Genomic DNA, 22,148 nt, shown 5'->3' on the forward strand with positions numbered 1-22,148 from the left:
GTGGGATACAAGTGCAATAAATAAAATAAGTATATATGTCAGACCTTATAGACCTACCAGCAAGGAACACAAAAAGTTTTTCACACTCTTTCTTAAACCTCCATTACCCCAATTGTAGAGGACTCAAATACAAATCAGTTTATGCATCCAGCTTCTTCTAGGTCTGCACGCAACAATGGAATGCACTACCGAATACTATAAAAACAACGTACGATCTGACAGCCTTCCGGAATCTACTAAAGACTAACCTGTTCAAAGAAACTTACAAAAAGAATCCTTCATAAAAGACTTAACATTAAAATTGTACCAGAACGACCCAACATTGAACTTTTTAATTTGACTGCTTTAACCACATTGTTTTATTTTTTGTTACATTTGTACCCCGCGCTTTCCCACTCATGGCAGGCTCAATGCGGCTTACATGGGGCAATGGAGGGTTAAGTGACTTGCCCAGAGTCACAAGGAGCTGCCTGTGCCTGAAGTGGGAATCGAACTCAGTTCCTCAGTTCCCCAGGACCAAAGTCCACCACTAGGCCACTCCACTTTATCCTTGATATCATATACCTGATATGAATTATTTACTTGATACTTTATGTACCTTAATTGTAATAATACTCTGTACTTCTCGTTCCGTTAATGGCGATCACCATTGCGGCATAATGTAAGCCACATTGAGCCTGCAAAGAGGTGGGAAAATGTGGGATACAAATGCGGCAAATAAATCCAGCGCTGTTCTCGCTGATCTAATATTTTAGAAATGTCACCCCTGCGGTTGTTATCTAGAATGTGATCAATCCCTATACATCTTACATCCATGAACTAATGTCCCCTTTCCACACAGTGTTTTAACATAGGTGCTTCTAATTTTTTCACTGTTAAATAGTTCTTATGTTCAACCTATCTGACATGCAAATTCTGCTTAGTCTGACCCACATATATCAGGGCGCAAAGACAGCCTATCATATATACCACTCTGCTAGTATTACAATTTGTGGTATGGTGCAGCTGTGTCTTCTGGCCTATTGACCACCGAAACTTCCCACCCTCTTGGAAATATTGAAATGAGGGGGAGGGGCACAAGCTGCAAGGTATTCCAAAGTGCATGACCTTTGAACTTTCTTTTACGTTTCTGTATTTTTGTTTTACTTCTGCTTAGAAAATAAATCCTATGCTTGTCCATTTATAAGATGGGCCAAGGATAACCGTGGATTCCCTTGTTGAAAGGAAATATGGGGACATGGAGGAGAGAGCTTCTGCTCCAACTACTTCCTGTCCAGGCCCACACCCTTGACACTAGCTTGCCTTTCTACTCTTACACAAATTCAGATTGTATCTAATGAAAGCCACCTCCATCAGTTATAAGGCAGAAGTTTTTCTGTAGCAATCTAGTACATATAATTTATGTTACTGAATTTTTTAGTGTAAGGCTTTAGGTTTGGAAACAGTTTTTTTTCAGAAAAGGTACAGAACTGATTAACACATTCAGTCAGAGAAACCTGTTCTTGAGATAGTAGTGTAACACCTTGCAGGGAGCATCAGTATATGAAGACCGGACAAACTTGACGGCTCCCCACAGAAGGTACTCTCTCCATCTCCAGTCAAGGAATCCAAATTGAGACCAAACACTCCTACCCTGCTTTCTTCACAATCTCCCACAGTTACAGCTGCCGTCTCACTTCCAGCACATAACATATATACTTGAATATTAACTGAGAACATTTTCCCCTAAAAAAAAAAAAAAAGGGGGGGGGGAAGACTGTTAACTTGAATATAAATCAAGGGTTTATATTCCAGCATTTCTCCCTTCGCCTCCTTCCCCAGTGGTGACCTGGCATTTCTCTCTCCACTTCTTTCTCCGGTGGTGACTGGCATTTCTTCACTTCCTTCCGCAGTGGGGACCTGGTATTTCTCCCTCCACCCCCTACCCCTGTGGTGATCTGGCATTTCCCCCTCCCCCCCCCCCCCCAGTGGCAAAAGTTGAGTTCCTATAAAAGGCTGCAATTTGGCATTTGCCATCTTGCCCCCCCCCCCCAATGACTTAAATTTTACTTCATTGTGTGTACTGAATGTGCATATAACATTCTAGCAAGATTCTACTGGCCAGTCCAAGTCACAAATACCCAGCCGATCACTAAAAGGAGATCTTTTTCTGTACTTCATTTCCAGGGAGGGGCAATTTTTTATGGACTATTCCTCCAAGAACTTGCCCAAACCTCTTTTGAACCCTGCCATGTTAGCTGACTTGATCATGTCCTCCGGAAGTAGATCCATAGGTCTCTGTTGTGCGTCATGAAAAAAAAAAACTTTCTACAATTTATTTTTAATTTGCTGGTTATTAGTTACACGGAGTGTCCTCTTGTTTTAGTGTTTGACGGTTAAACTGTTCCCTGGTTAAACTTCTACCATATCCCATCTTTACTCCAAGGTGAAAAGCTCTAACCTTTTGAGCCTTTCTTCAAAGAATGTTCCATCTCTATAATCATTGTGACGCCCTTCTCCGTTCCTTTGTGTTTTATTTTTATTTGTATTTTTTTTATTGTTGCGTAGTGCTTGAAAGAATATAGCTATGAGTGTACATGCATGAACATAACAGGGGAGAGGTTATATGTGCAACATGTGATGTAAGTACACATATACAGTAAAATGCCGATTATCCGGCCTGTCCTCTGCATGGGGTGGTCCGGATAATCATAAAAAACTGTGGAATATTAAAGTTGCTCACCAGAAGGATATAGCACCGTCTGGAGCTGGATACAACGAAGGCTCTTACTGAGCTCTGCTAAGTAGCACCTCATATTGATGTGCATATTCGTATATGACCACGCATGGCATGCAGGCACTCGCGATACAGTGGAGCTTTGTGGGGGCTTCCTTCTATCCATCTCCAGACGGTTCTTCATCGTTCTGGTGAGCAATTTTAATTTTTCAACTATCTGTGGGACATGGAGACTGGAGGTGATGATGGTCCGTATAATTGGACATCTGGACGATCAGCTTTTGTATCATCGGCGTTCTTCTGTATATATACATCCAGGATTGTGTTGTGCTTTCCATGAGCATCCTGAATCTGTGTGCACATTTGTGTTCTTTAATGATTTCTTTCAGCCATATCAGCAATTTCTGGCAAGAAAGCAGACCTGAAAATAAACGTAAACCTCCTTCTCTTTCCCTCTGCAGGGACCTCTCAGAAAACCCCTTACAGAATGTGTCCGATTCTTTCTTCCAGGGCTTCATCTTTCTGCAGTACTTGTAAGTGCTCCTGTGACAGGGTGTATCATGCTATATTGCCACACATATGGGGGAGATTTCAGGATGTAAATTTTAATGGTTACCAGATGTCTACCTTTCAGCATCCCTATGATGATTTTTCCAGAGTCTAGCATGAGCATTCCAATATGTGACATGTACAGGTGCTGGAAAAGGTGTAAAGGATTCAGATTGCTCCAGAAGTCTGTATTCAAGAACATTCTGAAATCATTAACTGTAATATGGAAACCTGAGGTACAAAGCACACAATTTTTGGTCACCTGGCTTTGGCCAATGCTGGCTTGAGGGGTTGTGGTGCCTGAACCAACTGTTGCTATGGCCCCCACTCCCCTCCTCCAGCATCAGCTCTACTTTTTACACTGGAGAGAGCATGTTGCTTTGCTGTCACTGCTGTTTTCTCCGTGCACTCAGCCACCGGCACTACCCCAGGTCTAAATACAAGAATAAGAAATACCTGTTCTTCCATTTAAATCTGCAGAGGTGCCAGTGGTGGTTCAGATAATGGTGAAAGCAAAACAGTCTCATCACTTTGAAGGGTGAGCCAGTGAGGCAGGCTTTCGACGCCCTGAGCCAGTGCCTCGCCTTGCTCATGCCTTGAGCCTGTCCTGCCTTTGACCCAGCAAACACCAGAATCTAGTGTCTAGTTGATAAGAGTTGCATTGGAAGTTGGTGGCAGGTTTGGCAAAGAAACCAAAGCTTGAATAGTTATAGAGAAACCAAGAATCTTCTTTCTCTCTATATATAGCCATTCCTTCTGAGCAAAGATGAAGCATGTATGTGAGATGCAGTGTTTCTGTTCTGTGAATAGCAATTGTACCAATCACTAATTTCAGCTTATGTCTTTATTTTAAAATGTAAAAACATGGGATGTGGGTCAGATGATGCAGTGAGCAGCACAGAGAGGGTCCAAAGTACATAGCAAAGTCCACATAGCAAAAAAGAAGCACCAGGAGCCTTCAGAATCGGGACAAAGTTTCTTTAATCGTATAACTTGTTGAATGCCAATTCTTCCCTTAATGACCCAACACAGGCTGTATTTTGGCACTAAGCACCTGTAACAGGGGTCAAAAAAGTTGTGACATTTAAGGAGCAGCAGAACTTACTCTTTTTAAGGTAACAATTAAGATGAGTTGTCCCGTTAGATGCCAAAGAAATATATATACTTTGTTGTTCGGTAAAATTGAAGCAAGGACGATCCTTTGTGCTCGTGAACCTGATTAGAAGCAGATCAGAGGCAGTTAGAGCAGTAGGCTGAGAATCGGGGAAACTTGGGTTCAAATCACACTGATGCTTTTTGTGTTCTTGGGCAACTCACTTAACCTTCCATTACCTCAGGTACAGTCTTAAGGCTTCTGTTATCAAACTGCGCTAGAGGTCACCGATGCAGTAATGCCAACAAAGCCCATTCGCTTTGAAAGGCTTTGTCGGCATTGCCATACGAGAACCACTAGTGCGGCTCGATAAAAGAGGTCCTTAGATTGTTAAGCCTCTGAGGTATTTTCCTGTCCTATTCAGAAATAGGGTCGTTAACTTTTTAAAAGTACTGGCTTCAAAAGTAGTGAAGTAAAAGTAGAAAGTCTTATCCAACAAAAAAAATAATACTTATGTAAAAGTAATAAAGTACAGTTCTTGAAACTGCTTTTTACTACAAAGTAAAAAGTATTCTTAACAAGTTGGACCACAGAATCTAGTATGTTTACAAGCTAAGTTCCAGGGGGGTCACACAAAGTCCTTCCTAGAAAAAAACAACACCCTGAATATTGTTGTGGGCAGAAGAACATCAAAACATCTATTGGAAAACAAAACAAGCTGGATTAGTACAGATCAGTCCTACACAGACACTTGATGCTAACAGAATACCTGGCCTTTTTCACACAGACTAAAAATAGAAAAAAATGTAACTGAACCCCCAAGAAGCCATACTCTCAATACAGTACAAAACCAAAGAAACAAACAGTGACATACGTAAATTTCAAACTTATATATTCCAGTTGCTTGAGCACCCCCAGTATTGAACAAACCCTTTGACTGTGTCAGGGAGGGGTAATTTTTATTTGGTTCAGCTATGTCCCCACCTATCCAGTCTTGCCCAATTTCTCTCACTCCCCTCAGCCCAATAGCCTCCGTCTCTCCCACCTTTATCCACGTTACCCTTTAAATGTATCCTGTTTTGTACCACATACTTATATTAAAACTTGCTTGAAACACATGCAATATCTTTAGAAAGGCCTCTATGGACCTTGATGGCTCACTGAAAATAGCTAAGCATGTGAGCTGTATCACCTTAGATATAGAATTTACATCTTACTGCATTTAAAATATCAAATTCAATTTTAAAAACATCTAGGGATGCTGGTGTTATGACATAATCAGATGTATGAACTACTTAACATGGAATGTTTGTCCATGGAGAATAAAGCCACCAGGGCATGGAAAACATTTCTACGCATCTGGTCCCCATACCTTCTCACCCTCTCCACTAGAGTGTGATCAGCTCTTCTGAACACTTTAACCTGGCTTACTGCACATTTTGAGTTTTATAGCTGTGGGGCACACGTTGGTTGGTCTGTTCTTTGGACTTTAGACATGGGTAAAAAGGGGAGGGGGGTTTGTGGGATGATAATTTACAGAGAAGGGGGGAGGGTTGGGATTTTGTATTTTTTCTTGTGCATTTTGCAATTTATTTCTTGTTTGAACTCATAATAAAAAATACTTCACCATAAAAACATCTAGGGAGAAATGACAATATTTATGTATCTCTATAATAAGAAATTATCTTTGGTAATGAATCAGCCCAGGTTATTCTGTGCATGACAGCTCATAAAGTTTAACATTAATACTGTCACACTTACACAAAATGTCAGCTGTAGCCTGGTACCCTAATTTCTACGCCAGCTAACACCCACAAAATGAATTTCAACACACTATAACTTTCCCTGGGTACATAAAGGAGAGTGATTGATTTTTTTCTTACTATTAAATATAGAACTCATTATCCCTAACAAATTTCAAATATGGAAGTTACCAGCTGGTAAGATTCCTTTTGCATGATGCAAGTAAAAAAAAGGCTTACCATATGCACATAGTAAGTTTCTAATACAGCTTCATCATTCATTCTCCTTTTGATTCCAGATGCACACAAATTATTTATTTATTTGTTACACTTGTACCCCGCACTTTCCCACTCATAGCAGGTTCAATGCAGCTTAAATAGTAATAGGAATACAAAACATGTACTGTATATCCAAACGGCCAGTATCTGACATCGTAGCATCCACTGTTCCCCTCCCTTCCCTGAGGTGTCCTGCTGTGGCTTGATCTGCCCCCAGTGTCACCCCCCCAACTAGAAACTCCTACTCATGAACTCCCTCTATTGTAAAGAGGAAACTCTTCCTCCTGGACCCACCGTAGGTCCCTCCCTGGGCCTACCTTACAGGTCTAGTGGTCCAGTGGTGGACAGGAGCAACCCTCCTGCACTCCTGCCCATGCGGTCTCCGTACTGAAAATGGCTGCTAACATTTAGGTGTGCCTGGCCGCTTACACCATGTCATAGGTGTAAAATGTGCACACCTAAATGTAGCACTTGAACGCATAAATGCAAATATTCTGTAACCTACGTGTGTAAATGATTGACTTGTAAATGTGCCTCCCCCTGTTTGTGTGCCTTTGCATTTACATGCTTATTTGACTTGCATGCTGATATTGTACCACTGAGCGCATGCGTAAGCTTGCTGGAGTCACTAATCATTTAACAGCCTGACGGCTAGTTCTCCAGGAAGACAGGAGAGATGAGAAAAAGACCTTGTAAAATGTCCTTCATGCAGTGAACGGGTAATGCAACACCTTTTGCTGAGTGGAGCTGGTTCCCCATCCTATTTACCAGACTAGAGGTATATTTGTGTCCCAGCTGCAAATATATTTGGTCTGAAATCATTTGTCTTTGACTCGATTCTCCTCTGACACCTGATCCAACCACTTGCCTTCCTACATTGATGTCTTAAATTAGTTTTTGAGCTCCATTTTAGTCCTCGTATATCTGCACTGTTCTATCCTGGTAATGCAATTCCTCAACCTTTTCTATGGGGCTATTTCAGAAAGTTATCGTGAACCTAACCACAGATTGTATGCACATGTTACTGGCTGAGCAATGCAAAGGGGGGTTCAGTGTAGATGTTAACTTGCACAGAAGACATGGCTGCCTGCTAAATTAAAAGATATGGTAATTAGGTAACTAATTATTCCCCTGAATGCATAGAAAGAAATAGCATCTTTTGACGTGCACAACACGAGAAAATTTTCATCAGATCCAGGGCAGCATAGAAGTGTTGGATGAGATCATAAAATGCCAAATTTGCCTTTTTCAATGACCGGAACAAGCACGTGCAATTTTTAAAAGGCAGATGAGTGGTAAGGGCTCGTGTCTGTGTATCCAAACAAAAACGAAAGTGCCAGCATACATCGGCGCCTGTTCTGCACATAAATACCAGCCTCCCAAAACTTTTATATGCATTTCCTGCTTTGTTTTTGCATAACTTACCACATGATATTCTTACAATGTCTCAAGTGCGGGAATTATTACCATGAATTGCTATTGTACATAAGCATTGCCATACTGGGAAAGACCAAAGGTCGATCAAGCCCAGCATCCTGTTTCCAACAGTGTCCAATCCAGGTCACAAATACCTGGCAAGATCCCCAAAAAGTACAAAACATTCTATACTGCTTATCCCAGAAATAGTGGATTTTCCCCAAGACCATTTAAAAGTCTATGGACTTTTCCTTTAGGAAGCTGTCCAAACCTTTTTTAAACTCCGCTAAGCTGACCGCCTTTACCACATTCTCTGGCAACGAATTCCAGAGTTTAATTACACAATCAGTGAAGAAAATTTTTCTCCGATTCATTTTCAATTTACTGCATTGTAGCTTCATCACATGCCCCCTAGTCCTAGTATTTTTAGAAAGCGTAAACCTACACTTCATATCTACCCGTTCAACTCCACTCATCATTTTACAGACCTCTATCATATCTCCCCTCAGCTGCCTTTTCTCCAAGCTGAAGAGCCCTAGCTACTTTAGCCTGTCCTCATAGGGAAGTCGTCCCATCCCCTTTATCATTTTTGTTGACCTTCTCTGTACCTTTTCTAATTCTGCTATATCTTTTTTGAGATGCGGCGACCAGAATTGAACACAATATTTGAGGTGCGGTCACACCATGAATCGATAAAAAGGCATTATAACGCTCTCACTTTTGTTTTCCATCAGCAACGACGACACCTAGATCCCTTTCTTGGTCTATGACTCATAACGTGGAACCTTGCATGACGTATCTATAATTCTCCGAGGACAAGCAGGCTGCTTGTTCTCACTGATGGGTGACGTCCATGGCAGCCCCTCCAATCGGAATCTTCACTAGCAAAGTCCTTTGCTAGCCCCCGCGCGCACCGCGCATGCGCGGCCGTCTTCCCGCCCGAAACCGGCTCGAGCCGGCCAGTCTTCTTTCGTCCGCACTCGGTACGGTTGTGTTTTCGCCGTGTCGAGCCCCGGAGAGTCGACCTCGCGCGTCCGTTCTTTTATTGACGTGTTTTTCTTCGGAAAAGTGTTAGATTTTGCTCGGGAAGTGCTCCGAAAACCCCCTCGGGTTTCTTTTGCCCCTTCCCGTATTTTTCAGTCTTTGCCCCGGTAAGTTTTCTTTCGTTGTCGGGGTAGGCCTCTTTTCGGCCTCGGTCGAGATTTTTCTCCCTCAAAGTTTTTGGTGCTTTTTCCGTCATTTCGGATTTCGATTTCGCCGGCGTGATTTTTCCGCCCATGACATCGAAGCCTTCCAGCGGCTTCAAGAAGTGCACCCAGTGCGCCCGGGTATTCTCGCTCACTGACAGGCACGCGTCGTGTCTTCAGTGTCTGGGGGCCCAGCACCGCCCTCAGGCCTGTAGTCTGTGTTCCCTTTTGCAAAGGCGGACTCAGGTAGCGAGATTGGCCCAGTGGAACGTTTTGTTCTCGGGCTCTTCGTCGGCATCGGCACCGGGGGTATCGTGTGCATCGACGTCTTCAGCGTCCAGAGCTTCATCCTCGGCCGCCAGTGCATCGAGTGCATCGAGGCATCGGCCCTCTGCATCGGCGCCGAGACATCGGATAGCTGCATCGACGTCGGTGGTACCGGGACCTCGTCTGCTGATGTCGTCGGACGGTGGTGCATCGTCAGGAGTGCAGGTGAGGGCTGTCCATTCCCCTGCTGGTGGCGGTGAGCCTTCGGGTGGGTCTCCCCCTACCCTGAGGGCTCCTGCGGTACAGCCCCCCCCCGAGACCGACCTCCTTCGGCCTCGGCCCCGAGGAAGCGACGGCTGGATTCTACGTCCTCCTCGTCGGTACCGGGAAGCTCCGGTGACATGCTTCGCTCCAAGAAATCGAAGAAGCATCGTCACCGGTCTCCTTCCCGTGTCGGTACCGAGAGCTCTGGGTCGCCGAGGGAGTCGGCACCCAGTAGGCATCGGCACCGAGAGGACCGCTCACCCTCTGTTCAAGAGGTGTCGATGCGCTCCGCTCTGGACAGCCCGGAACAGCCTCCTCGCCCGGAACAGGTTCTGACGTCGACGCCTGCATCGACCTCCATGCCTTTCTCTGCAGCCGCTCTGAACGAGAGCCTCCGGGCCGTTCTCCCAGAGATTCTGGGAGAGCTGTTGCGCCCTACCCCTCCGGTACCGGCGGTGCTTGCGCCACCGGTACCGTCGAGCGTGGCGCCGGCTGGCCCATCGCCCGAGGTGAGGTCTCCGGCGTCGGTACCGCGTGCGGTACCGGCTGCCATCGCCTCCCAGGAAGGCTCCCCGACTACGTCGGCGGAGGGAGCTTCGCCGATGCGGGCGAGGGAGTCTACCTCTCGACGCCCCCATCGTGGACGTGGCTCCACGGAGTCGAGTCGGGCACGGTTGCAGACACAGGTCCGTGAACTTGTGTCTGACACCGAGGGTGAGGCCTCGTGGGAGGAGGAAGAAGACCCCAGATATTTCTCTGACGAGGAGTCTGAGGGTCTTCCTTCCGATCCTACTCCCTCTCCTGAAAGACAGCTTTCTCCTCCTGAGAGTCTGTCTTTTGCTTCCTTTGTCCGGGAGATGTCTACGGCCATCCCCTTCCCGGTGGTTGTGGAGGACGAGCCCAGGGCTGAAATGTTTGAGCTCCTGGACTATCCTTCTCCACCTAAGGAAGCGTCCACTGTTCCCTTGCACCATGTCCTGAAAAAGACATTGCTTGCGAACTGGACGAAACCCTTAACTAATCCCCACATCCCCAAGAAGATCGAGTCCCAGTACCGGATCCATGGGGACCCAGATCTGATGCGCACTCAGTTGCCTCATGATTCTGGAGTTGTGGATCTGGCCCTAAAGAAGGCCAAGAGTTCTAGGGAGCATGCTTCGGCGCCCCCGGGCAAGGACTCTAGAACCTTGGACTCCTTTGGGAGGAAGGCCTACCATTCCTCTATGCTCGTGGCCAAAATCCAGTCTTACCAGCTCTACACGAGCATACACATGCGGAACAATGTGCGGCAGTTGGCGGGATTGGTTGATGCTCTCCCCCCCGAGCAGGCCAAGCCTTTTCAGGAGGTGTTCAGGCAGCTGAAGGCGTGCAGAAAATTCCTGGCCAGAGGGGTGTATGACACCTTTGATGTTGCGTCCAGGGCCGCTGCTCAAGATGTGGTGATGCGCAGGCTCTCATGGCTGCGTGCCTCCGACCTGGAGAATAGAATCCAGCAGCGGATTGCGGACTCGCCTTGCCGTGCGGATAACATTTTTGGAGAAAAAGTAGAGCAGGTGGTAGAGCAGCTCCACCAGCGGGACACCGCATTCGACAAGTTCTCCCGCCGGCAGCCTTCAGCTTCTACCTCTACAGGTAGACGATTTTTCGGGGGAAGGAAGACTGTTCCCTACTCTTCTGGCAAGCGTAGGTACAATCCTCCTTCTCGACAGCCTGCGGCCCAGGCTAAGCCCCAGCGCGCTCGCTCTCGTCAGCAGCGTGCGACTCAGCAAGGCCCCTCGGCTCCCCAGCAAAAGCAAGGGGCGAGCTTTTGACTGGCTCCAGCAGAGCATAGCCGCCATACAAGTGTCAGTACCGGGCGGCCTGCCAGTCGGAGGGAGGTTGAAAGCTTTTCACCAAAGGTGGCCTCTCATAACCTCCGATCAGTGGGTTCTCCAAATAGTCCGGCAAGGATACACCCTCAATTTGGCCTCAAAACCTCCAAATTGTCCACCGGGAGCTCAGTTTTACAGCTTCCAGCACAAGCAGGTACTTGCAGAGGAACTCTCCGCCCTTCTCAGCGCCAATGCGGTCGAGCCCGTGCCATCCGGGCAAGAAGGGCTGGGATTCTATTCCAGGTACTTCCTTGTGGAAAAGAAAACAGGGGGGATGCGTCCCATCCTAGACCTAAGGGCCCTGAACAAATATCTGGTCAAAGAAAAGTTCAGGATGCTTTCCCTGGGCACCCTACTTCCCATGATTCAGGAAAACGATTGGCTATGCTCTCTGGACTTGAAGGATGCCTATACACACATCCCGATACTGCCAGCTCACAGACAGTATCTGCGATTTCAGCTGGGCACACGTCACTTCCAGTACTGTGTGCTACCCTTTGGGCTCGCCTCTGCGCCCAGGGTGTTCACAAAGTGCTTGGCTGTAGTAGCAGCAGCACTTCGCAGGCTGGGGGTGCACGTGTTCCCATATCTCGACGATTGGCTGGTGAAGAACACGTCCGAGGCAGGAGCCCTGCAGTCCATGCAGATGACTATTCGCCTCCTGGAGCTACTGGGGTTTGTGATAAATTACCCAAAGTCCCATCTTCTCCCAGCGCAGAGACTCGAATTCATAGGAGCTCTGCTGGATTCTCGGACGGCTCGCGCCTATCTCCCAGAGGCGAGAGCCAACAATTTGTTGTCCCTCGTCTCGCGGGTGCGAGCGTCCCAGCAGATCACAGCTCGGCAGATGTTGAGATTGCTGGGCCACATGGCCTCCACAGTTCATGTGACTCCCATGGCCCGCCTTCACATGAGATCTGCTCAATGGACCCTAGCTTCCCAGTGGTTTCAGGCCGCTGGGGATCTAGAAGACGTGATCCACCTGTCCACGAGTTTTCTCGAATCCCTGTATTGGTGGACGATTTGGTCCAATTTGACTCTGGGACGTCCTTTCCAAATTCCTCAGCCACAAAAAGTGCTGACCACGGATGCGTCTCTCCTGGGATGGGGAGCTCATGTCGATGGGCTTCACACCCAAGGAAGCTGGTCCCTCCAGGAACGAGATCTACAGATCAATCTTCTGGAGTTGCGAGCGATCTGGAACGCTCTGAAGGCTTTCAGAGATCGGCTGTCCCACCAAATTATCCAAATTCAGACAGACAACCAGGTTGCCATGTATTATGTCAACAAGCAGGGGGGCAACGGATCTCGCCCCCTGTGTCAGGAAGCCGTCAGCATGTGGCTCTGGGCTCGCCGTCACGGCATGGTGCTCCAAGCCACATATCTGGCAGGCGTAAACAACAGTCTGGCCGACAGGTTGAGCAGGATTATGCAACCTCACGAGTGGTCGCTCAACTCCCGAGTGGTGCGCCAGATCTTCCAAGCGTGGGGCACCCCCTTGGTGGATCTCTTCGCATCTCGAGCCAACCACAAAGTCCCTCAGTTCTGTTCCAGGCTTCAGGCCCACGGCAGACTGGCATCGGATGCCTTCCTCCTGGATTGGGGGGAGGGCCTGCTGTATGCTTATCCTCCCATTCCTCTGGTGGGGAAGACTTTGTTGAAACTCAAGCAAGACCGAGGCACCATGATTCTGATTGCTCCTTTTTGGCCGCGTCAGATCTGGTTCCCTCTTCTTCTGGAGTTGTCCTCCGAAGAACCGTGGAGATTGGAGTGTTTTCCGACCCTCATCACGCAGGACGAAGGGGCTCTTCTGCATCCCAGCCTCCGGTCCCTGGCTCTCACGGCCTGGATGTTGAGAGCGTAGACTTTGCCTCTTTGGGTCTGTCAGAGGGTGTCTCCCGCATCTTGCTTGCTTCCAGGAAAGATTCCACTAAGAGGAGTTACTTCTTTCTATGGAGGAGGTTTGCCGTCTGGTGTGACAGCAAGGCCCTAGATCCTCGCTCTTGTCCTACACAGACCCTGCTTGAATACCTTCTGCACTTGTCTGAGTCTGGTCTCAAGACTAACTCTGTAAGGGTTCACCTTAGTGCAATCAGTGCATACCATTACCAAGTGGAAGGTAAGCCGATCTCGGGACAGCCTTTAGTTGTTCGCTTCATGAGAGGTTTGCTTTTGTCAAAGCCCCCTGTCAATCCTCCTACAGTGTCATGGGATCTCAATGTCGTTCTCACCCAGCTGATGAAACCTCCTTTTGAGCCACTGAATTCCTGCCATCTGAAGTACTTGACCTGGAAGGTCATTTTCTTGGTGGCAGTTACTTCAGCTCGTAGAGTCAGTGAGCTTCAGGCCCTGGTAGCCCAGGCCCCTTACACAAAATTTCATCATAACAGAGTAGTCCTCCGCACTCACCCTAAGTTCTTGCCAAAGGTCGTGTCGGAGTTCCATCTGAATCAGTCAATTGTCTTGCCAACATTCTTTCCCCGTCCTCATTCCTGCCCTGCTGAACGTCAGCTGCACACATTGGACTGCAAGAGAGCATTGGCCTTCTACCTGGAGCGGACACAGCCCCACAGACAGTCCGCCCAATTGTTTGTTTCTTTTGATCCCAATAGGAGGGGAGTGGCTGTAGGGAAATGCACCATATCCAATTGGCTAGCAGATTGCATTTCCTTCACTTACGCCCAGGCGGGGCTGGCTCTTGAGGGTCATGTCACGGCTCATAATGTTAGAGCCATGGCTGCGTTGGTAGCCCACTTGAAGTCAGCCTCCATTGAAGAAATTTGCAAAGCTGCGACGTGGTCATCTGTCCACACATTCACATCTCATTACTGCCTGCAGCAGGATACCCGACGCGACAGTCGGTTCGGGCAGTCAGTTCTTCAGAACCTGTTTGGGCTTTAGGATCCAACTCCACCCCCCGAGGGCCCTGTTTGTTCTGTTCCAGGCTACACTCTCAGTTAGTTGGTAAATTTTTTAGGTCAATCTCAGTTATGTCCTCGCCGTTGCGAGGCCAAATTGACCATGGTTGTTGTTTTGAGTGAGCCTGGGGGCTAGGGATACCCCATCAGTGAGAACAAGCAGCCTGCTTGTCCTCGGAGAAAGCGAATGCTACATACCTGTAGAAGGTATTCTCCGAGGACAGCAGGCTGATTGTTCTCACAAACCCGCCCGCCTCCCCTTTGGAGTTGTGTCTTCCCTTGTATCTCTTTTGCTACATATGAGACTGGCCGGCTCGAGCCGGTTTCGGGCGGGAAGACGGCCGCGCATGCGCGGTGCGCGCGGGCGCGAGGGCTAGTAAAGGACTTTGCTAGTGAAGATTCCGATTGGAGGGGCTGCCGTGGACGTCACCTATCAGTGAGAACAATCAGCCTGCTGTCCTCGGAGAATACCTTCTACAGGTATGTAGCATTCGCTTTTGGGTTCCTCTTTCCGACATGCATCACTTTGCACTTGCTCACATTAAACGTCATCTGCCATTTAGTCGCCCAGTCTCGAAAGGTCCTCTTCTAATTTTTCACAATCCTCCCACGATTTAACGATTTTGAATAACTTTGTGTCATCAGCAAATTTAATTACCTTACTAGTTACTCCCATCTCTAGGTCATTTATAAACATGTTAAAAAGCAGCGGTCCCAGCACAGACACCTGGGGAACCCCACTAACTACCCTTCTCCATTAAGAATACTGACCATTTAACCCTACTCTCTGTTTTCTATCTTTTAACCAGTTTTTAATCCACAATAGAACACTATCTCCTATCCCATGACTCTCCAATTTCCTCTGGAGTCTTTCATGAGATACTTTGTCAAACACCTTCTGAAAATCCAGATACACAATATTAACCGGCTCACCTTTATCCACATATACAATCTACATTCCCTTCAAACCTCATGTTGCCTGATACACACCTACCTCATTAGACCACAATACAACCTGTATTTGTTATCAACCGAATTGGCGAATGCCATTACGGTACTATGTAAGCCACATTGAGCCTGCAAATAGGTGGGAAAATGTGGAGTACAAATGTAACACATAAAATAAATGTTTGTTCACCCCTTCAAAGAAATGTAGTAGATTGGTGAGACAAGATTTCCCTTCACTAAATCCATGTTGACTTTGTCTCGTTAATACATGCTTTCGAATATGCTCTGTAATTTTGTTCTTTATAATAGTCTCTACCATTTTGCCCGGCACTGATGTCAGACTCACCGGTCTATAATTTCCCAGGTTTCCTCTGGTACATTGGCCACCCTCCAATCTTCTGGTACCACGTTCGATTTTAAGGATAAATTACATATTACTAACAATAGCTCCGCAAGTTCATTTTTCAGTTCTGTCAGTACTCTGGGATAAATGCCATCCAGTCTAGAAGATTTGCTACTCTTCAGTTTGTAGAATGCCCCATTACATCCTCCAGGTTTACAGAGAATTCATTAAGTTTCTCCGACTCGTCAGCTTCGAATACCATTTCTGGCACCGGTATCCCACCCAAATCTTCCTCGGTGAAAACCGAAGCAAAGAATTCATTTAATCTCTGCTACGGCTTTGTCTTCCCCGATTGCCTCTTTTACTCCTCGGTCATCTAGTGGTCCAACCAATTCTTTTGCCGGCTTCCTGCTTTTAATATACCTAAAAAATATTTTTACTCTGTCTTTTGGCCTCCAACGCAATCTTTTTTTCGAAGTCCCGCTTAACCTTCCTTATCAGCGCTTTGCATTTGACTTGACGTTCCTTATGCTGTTATTTTCAGTCTGTTTCTTCTTCCATTTTCTGAAGGATTTTCTTTTAGCTCTAATAGCTTCCTTCACCTCACTTTTTAACCATGCCGGCTGTTGGTCTTCTGTCCTCCTTTTTTAATAAGCGGAATATATTTGGCCTGGGCTTCCAGGATGGTGTTTTTGAACAGCATCCACGCCTGATGTAAATTTTTGACCCTCGCAGCCGCTCCTCTGTTTTGTTTTGTTTTTGTTTGTTTTCACCGTTCTCATTTTATTATAGTCTCCTTTTTTAAAGTTTAACACTAACGTATTTGATTTTCTATGCATGCTTACTTGAAAGCTAATTTAAAATCCGATCATATTATGATCACTGTTATCAAGATGCCCCAACACCATTACCTACCGCACCAGATCATGTGCTCCACTAAGGACTAAACATAGTAACATAGTAGATGACGGCAGAAAAAGACCTGCACGGTCCATCCAGTCTGCCCAACAAGATAACTCATATTTGCAGCTTTTTGTGTATACCCTACTTTGATTTGTACCTGTGCTCTTCAGGGCACAGACCGTATAAGTCTGCCCAGCACTATCCCCGCCTCCCAACCACCAGCCCCACCTCCCAACCACCGGCTCTGGCACAGGCACAGACCGTATAAGTCTGCCCAGCACTATCCTCGCCTCCCAACCACCGGCTCTGGCACAGACCGTATAAGTCTGTCCAGCACTATCCCCGCCTCCCAACCACCAGTCCCGCTTCCCACCACCGGCTCTGGCACACACCGTATACGTCTGCCCAGCCCTATCCCCGCCTCCCAACCACCAGCCCCGCCTCCTGATCTTGACTAAGCTCCTGAGGATCCATTCCTTCGGCACAGGATTCCTTTATGCTTATCCCACGCATGTTTGAATTCCGTTACCGTTTTCATTTCCACCACCTCCCGCGGGAGGGCATTCCAAGCATCCAGTACTCTCTCTGTGAAAAAATACTTCCTGACATTTTTCTTGAGTCTGCCCCCCTTCAATCTCATTTCATGTCCTCTCGTTCTACCACCTTCCCATCTCCGGAAAAGGTTAGTTTGCGGATTAATACCTTTCAAATATTTGAACGTCTGTATCATATCACCCCTGTTTCTCCTTTCCTCCAGAGTATACATGTTTAGGTCTAGAATTTTTCCTTCTCTAGTTGGCTCCTGTACCAGCTGCTCCATAAAACAATCCTTGATTTCGTCAAGGAATTTTACCTCCCTAGCGTGCCCCGATGTTACATTTCCCCAGTCAATATCAGGGTAATTGAAATCACCCATTATTATTGTGTTGCCCAGTTTGTTTGCATCCCTAATTTCCTTTAACATTTCTGCATCAGTCTGTTCATCCTGGGCAGGCAGATGGTAGTACACTCCTATCACTATCCTTTTCCCCTTTACACATGGAATTTCAATCCACAGTGATTCCAAGAAGTGGTTTGTTTCCTGCAGAATTTTCAATCTATTTGATTCAAGGCTCTCGTTAATGTACAATGCTACCCCTCCACCAATTTGATCCACCCTATCACTACGATATAATTTGGACCCCGGTATGACAGTGTCCCGTTAGTTATCCTCCTTTCACCAGGTCTCAGAGATGCCTATTATATCTAATTTTTCATTTAGTACAATATATTCTAATTCTCCCATCTTATTTCTTAGGCTCTTGGCATTTGCATGTAGACATTTCAAACGATGTTTGTTGTTCCTGTTTACATAATGCTCAGTACTTGACAGTATTAATTTGCTATCTTTTGTCTGATTTTTATTTAAGGACACCTGATCTACTACGGTCTCTTTTGTAACCTCACTATCAGGATACCCTATCTTCCCTGTTTTGGTGATATCTTTGAAAGATACCTTATCTCGAACCATGTGCTTTTAAGTGACTGTCTGCCTTCCCCCCCCATTTCTAGTTTAAAAGCTGCTCTATCTCCTTTTTAAATGTTGATGCCAGCAGCCTGGTCCCACCCTGGTTAAGATGGAGCCCATCCTTTTAGAATAGGCTTCCCCTTCCCCAGAATGTTGCCCAGTTCCTAAGAAATCTAAAACCCTCCTCCCTGCACCATCGTCTCGTCCATGCATTGAGACTCCGGAGCTCTGCCTGTCTTTTGGGCCCTGAGTGTGGAACGGGTAGCATTTCAGAAAATGCTACCCTAGAGGTTCTGGGTTTCAGCTTTCTACCTAAGAGCCTAAATTTGGCTTCCAGAACCTCTTTCCCACATTTTCCTATGTCATTGGTGCCCACATGTACCAAGACAGCCGACTCCTCCCCAGCACTATCTAAAATCCTATCTAGGCGATGCGTGAGGTCCGCAACCTTCGCACCAGGCAGGCAAGTAACCAGGCGATCCTCAAGTCCACCAGCCACCCAGCTATCTATATGCCTAATGATCGAATTACCAGCTACAACAGCTGTCCTAACCTTTCCCTCCCGGGCAGCACTTGGAAACATATCCTCGGTGCGAGAGGATAGTGTATCCCCTGGTGGACAGGTCCTGGCTACAGGAGTACTTTCTACTTCACCAGGGTGATGCTGTCCTTCTAGGAGACCTCCCTCCTCCAAGGTAGCACAGGGGCTGCCAGACTAGAGGTGGGACTTCTCTACAACATCCCTGTAGGTCTCCTTTATGTACCTCTCTGTCTCCCTCAGCTCCACCAAGTCTGCTACTCTAGCCTCAATAGAACGGACATGTTCTCTGAGAGCTAGGAGCTCTTTGCATCGGGTACACACATATGACATCTCACCAACTAGGAAATGATCATACATGTGACAGTTAATGCAAAAGACTGGATAGCACCCCTCTCGCTGCTGGATGGCTGACTCCATCTTAAAAGAATGGGGAAAATGCCTATTTCTAGAGAAAATTTCAGTTTAAACCTATGGGAAAAGGGTTGTACACTATGGCAACTAGTTAATAATGCTTGCTTTTCTTTCTCTCTCTTTTTATTCCCCCTTAAAACTAAACTAGATCCTGCAGTGCCTGCTAGAGTCTATCTGTTAATGCTGTGGTACAAAGGTTTTAAAACTAAGGGGGAAAGACTATGGAGATTAGTTGATAAAAATTTGCTTTTTTATATTTTTTATTTTGCCTATCACTAACCTACAATTCCTCCTTTAAACTCCAATCTTTAAGTTCCCAAAGCACAAAGCAAAATAATGTTCACTTACCAGAGAAATGTCCTCTTCTCTCGGAACTCCTCACTCCTCAGTAAGGGAGGTTGCCAGATGTTGGACAACACCCTTACTCCCTGGGATGCAACTTCTGAGACATACTTTTTGGAATGCTTATGGTACAATAGTATAGCATTCCTGGGATTTGGGGGGAGGTGGGTTGAGGGTTTCCATTTGGAAGGATACTTGAAGACATACACATAAGAAAGTGGCTCCCATCGTAAAATCTTTGTACGCGTGCATCTAGTACGCTCCCCCCAGTTTGCATGCAAATTCTACATGCCTAAAACTTACGTCATTTGTTTTCTGTTTGTAATGGTGCCTTGTGTGTATGATTAAGGATCTTAGCAATGAACATCCGTGGCCTGCTTTCTCCGTCGCTTTTTTTTTTTTTAATTGACCCGAAAATAGGAATATGGGGGGGTATCTAGCACAGCGCACGCTAATTCTTTAGCTCGCATACAGTGCGGCTTAGTAAACAGGGCCCATAGGGCTTCTTTTACAAAGCCGCACAGTAAATGAGATGAAACCCATAGGTATTGAATGGTTTCCTCTCATTTGCCGCACAGGAATGGCTAGCATGGCTTTGTAAATGAAGCCCTTAAGTAGAAATCCAGCCTGTTCATCACCCCACCCCCCACAGGTTTAGTTCCCAGTTTTCTCTATTCCATCTGAAGGGTGGAAAACCTCCAATTTTTTCTACCTCATCTCGCCATTCCCCTACCAGACTGCCATCCCAGTTCTCTCTGCGTCCTTCTCTTTCTCGGACCCCCCTGCAGTACACACACATCTCTCAACCTGCTTGATACTCTCAGCCATAGCTTTCTCACATTCTTCCAACACAGTGTCCCACAGCACTCTCTGTGACTTCCCTCTCCCACTCTGGTGCATCCCCCAGCTCTCCTGATTCCGTGTAATGGCACTCCCCCAGCTCTCTTTCCCCTGCACATCTTCCTATCCCCTCAAATGCCTAAAGTTTGGCCTCTCCCTCCTCTTTGTCACTCCTATCTGTGCCAGCTCCAGTCCCCAAATGGCTGCTGCGACCCTCCAGTAATTTTGCAAAGTTAAGGTGACCATTTTGACTGGGGAGATGGCATGGGCAGGAACGAGTGGCGCTTGCTCCTATCCTGGCTAGCCAATAGACCACCACGGTAGTAAGGTAAGCCTGGTGGGGGCCTACGGGCGGGTCCAGAAGGAGGGCTGTTTCTGTTTTGAGAGGAAGAAAGAAGGAAGTGCAAACTCCTTTGCTCTTGGGGGGGGGGGGGGGGGGGGGGGGGAAGGAGGGAGGTGGGAGGCTGGTGTCGGCTCCAGTTTTGGCCAAAACTGAGCAGCAAATTTTGTCTGCAGATTGTTTCAGCTGAAATCGAAAAACATTTTTGGTCACCCTCTACAGCCACTTTCCTCCTCTGTCAACACATTAGGCTCCGGGATAAAGAGAAAATATTTGAAGTAGTTTGTCCTGCGAGAGAGAGGATGTGTACTGTGGAGAGCAGGGAATAGTGGCTAAGTGCAGGGAAGAGGTCATGCAAAAAGCAGAATCAATGCTGCTTTCAGTCCCTGTGCAGAATTCCCCAAAGAGTAAACATGTTACCCTTAAGAAAGCTAGTTAACCTGTGTATTACCTTGTTAAACAAGCAGGGCCTATCCCTGTTAAAAGAATGAAGATTCTATAGTATTTTAAGGCATGGAGAATCCAAAAACTTTGTCTAGAAGGAATATTTGTGGAGATCCTTTTAGAAACATTAGGCAGCATTTGCATATGTGGATTTACCATGCATTGGGAATGCTGTGAAAGCAAAGAATGAGTCTGTCTAGTCAAGTCATTAAGCTTTATTCACTGTTGTGCACAATGAGGCCGATATTCAGACCGTGGGAGTTAGCTAACTCTCACGGTTGGCGCTAAGCCCGGATATTCAATGCCAGGCTGTTCCTGGTGACCGGCATTGAATATCCGGGTTGTTTTGGCTGGTTTGAAGATAACTGGCTAAGTTGATATTCAGACTTAGCCGGTGATCCTCAAACCTGCCAAAGATATTCCAGGGTTTGATGCAGCCAAATATGGCCGCTAAACACGCTTTAAAAATTGGCAGATAGTCGGTTATGTGAAGCGATATAACCAGCTAGCCGCTAACCGAGGATATTCAACAAGGGATAGCCAGTAATCCCCCCCCCCTCCCCCCGATGAATTTGAGGCTAGCCGGTTAAGAACTGTTGAAGCAGTCAGCAGCTGTTCTGACCCGTTAAATAGCACTGAATATCGGGCAGTCTGATATAGCCCAGGCAAGGAAGAAAACCACAATATAGAGAATTGTCTTTCTCTGATTCTGGTTTTCTTCAAATTGCAGCACAAAGCCTGCTTTTTATAGGGAAAATGCAGAACTAATTTGCTGAACCAATATCATATTGTGGAAACTAGGATACAGATGTCCATCTTGCATCAGAGTGTTACAACAGGTGCAAATCTTCTGTATCTCCACCTTTGTTTTTCATAATCTGGAAAGCTCCACCAGCTGCTGTTTCTTTCTAGGGAATGTCCCGGTTTTTATTTTGTCTTCTACTTATCTCTAAAAGACAAACTACTCTTCTATCTTGGTATAGGCCTTGCTCAACTAATGATGGACTAACTCAACAGTTCTTTTCTAAAAATGGCTTTGCTCAAGCCTCTCAGTTTTGCATCTCTGTCTAAAACTAGGGATTTAAAGCATAATTTTATTTCTAAAACCTGATTATTTCTTAAAGCATGTCATTTTAATTATTTCACTTCCATACATATGTGAATAGTGGGTTTGCACATGTTTAAATTTGTGTGTATTTCAATTTGCTGTACCACCCTTCATTTTGG

General features: G+C 46.4%; 1 protein-coding gene across 1 annotated transcript in view; it reads left to right on the top strand.

Annotated features, from left to right (window-relative positions):
• ATRAID (all-trans retinoic acid induced differentiation factor) overlaps nucleotides 1-22,148 on the top strand; it is a 78,277-nt gene that overhangs the window by 41,608 nt on the left and 14,521 nt on the right. Inside the window, exon 5 of the mRNA XM_030198572.1 lies at nucleotides 3,178-3,249. Coding sequence (XP_030054432.1) covers nucleotides 3,178-3,249 — 72 coding nt within the window. The remainder of the gene's footprint in view (nucleotides 1-3,177; nucleotides 3,250-22,148) is intronic.

The sequence above is a fragment of the Microcaecilia unicolor genome, chromosome 3 (genome assembly GCF_901765095.1).
Source record: "Microcaecilia unicolor chromosome 3, aMicUni1.1, whole genome shotgun sequence".
In the NCBI taxonomy this organism is placed as follows: Eukaryota; Metazoa; Chordata; class Amphibia; order Gymnophiona; family Siphonopidae; genus Microcaecilia; species Microcaecilia unicolor.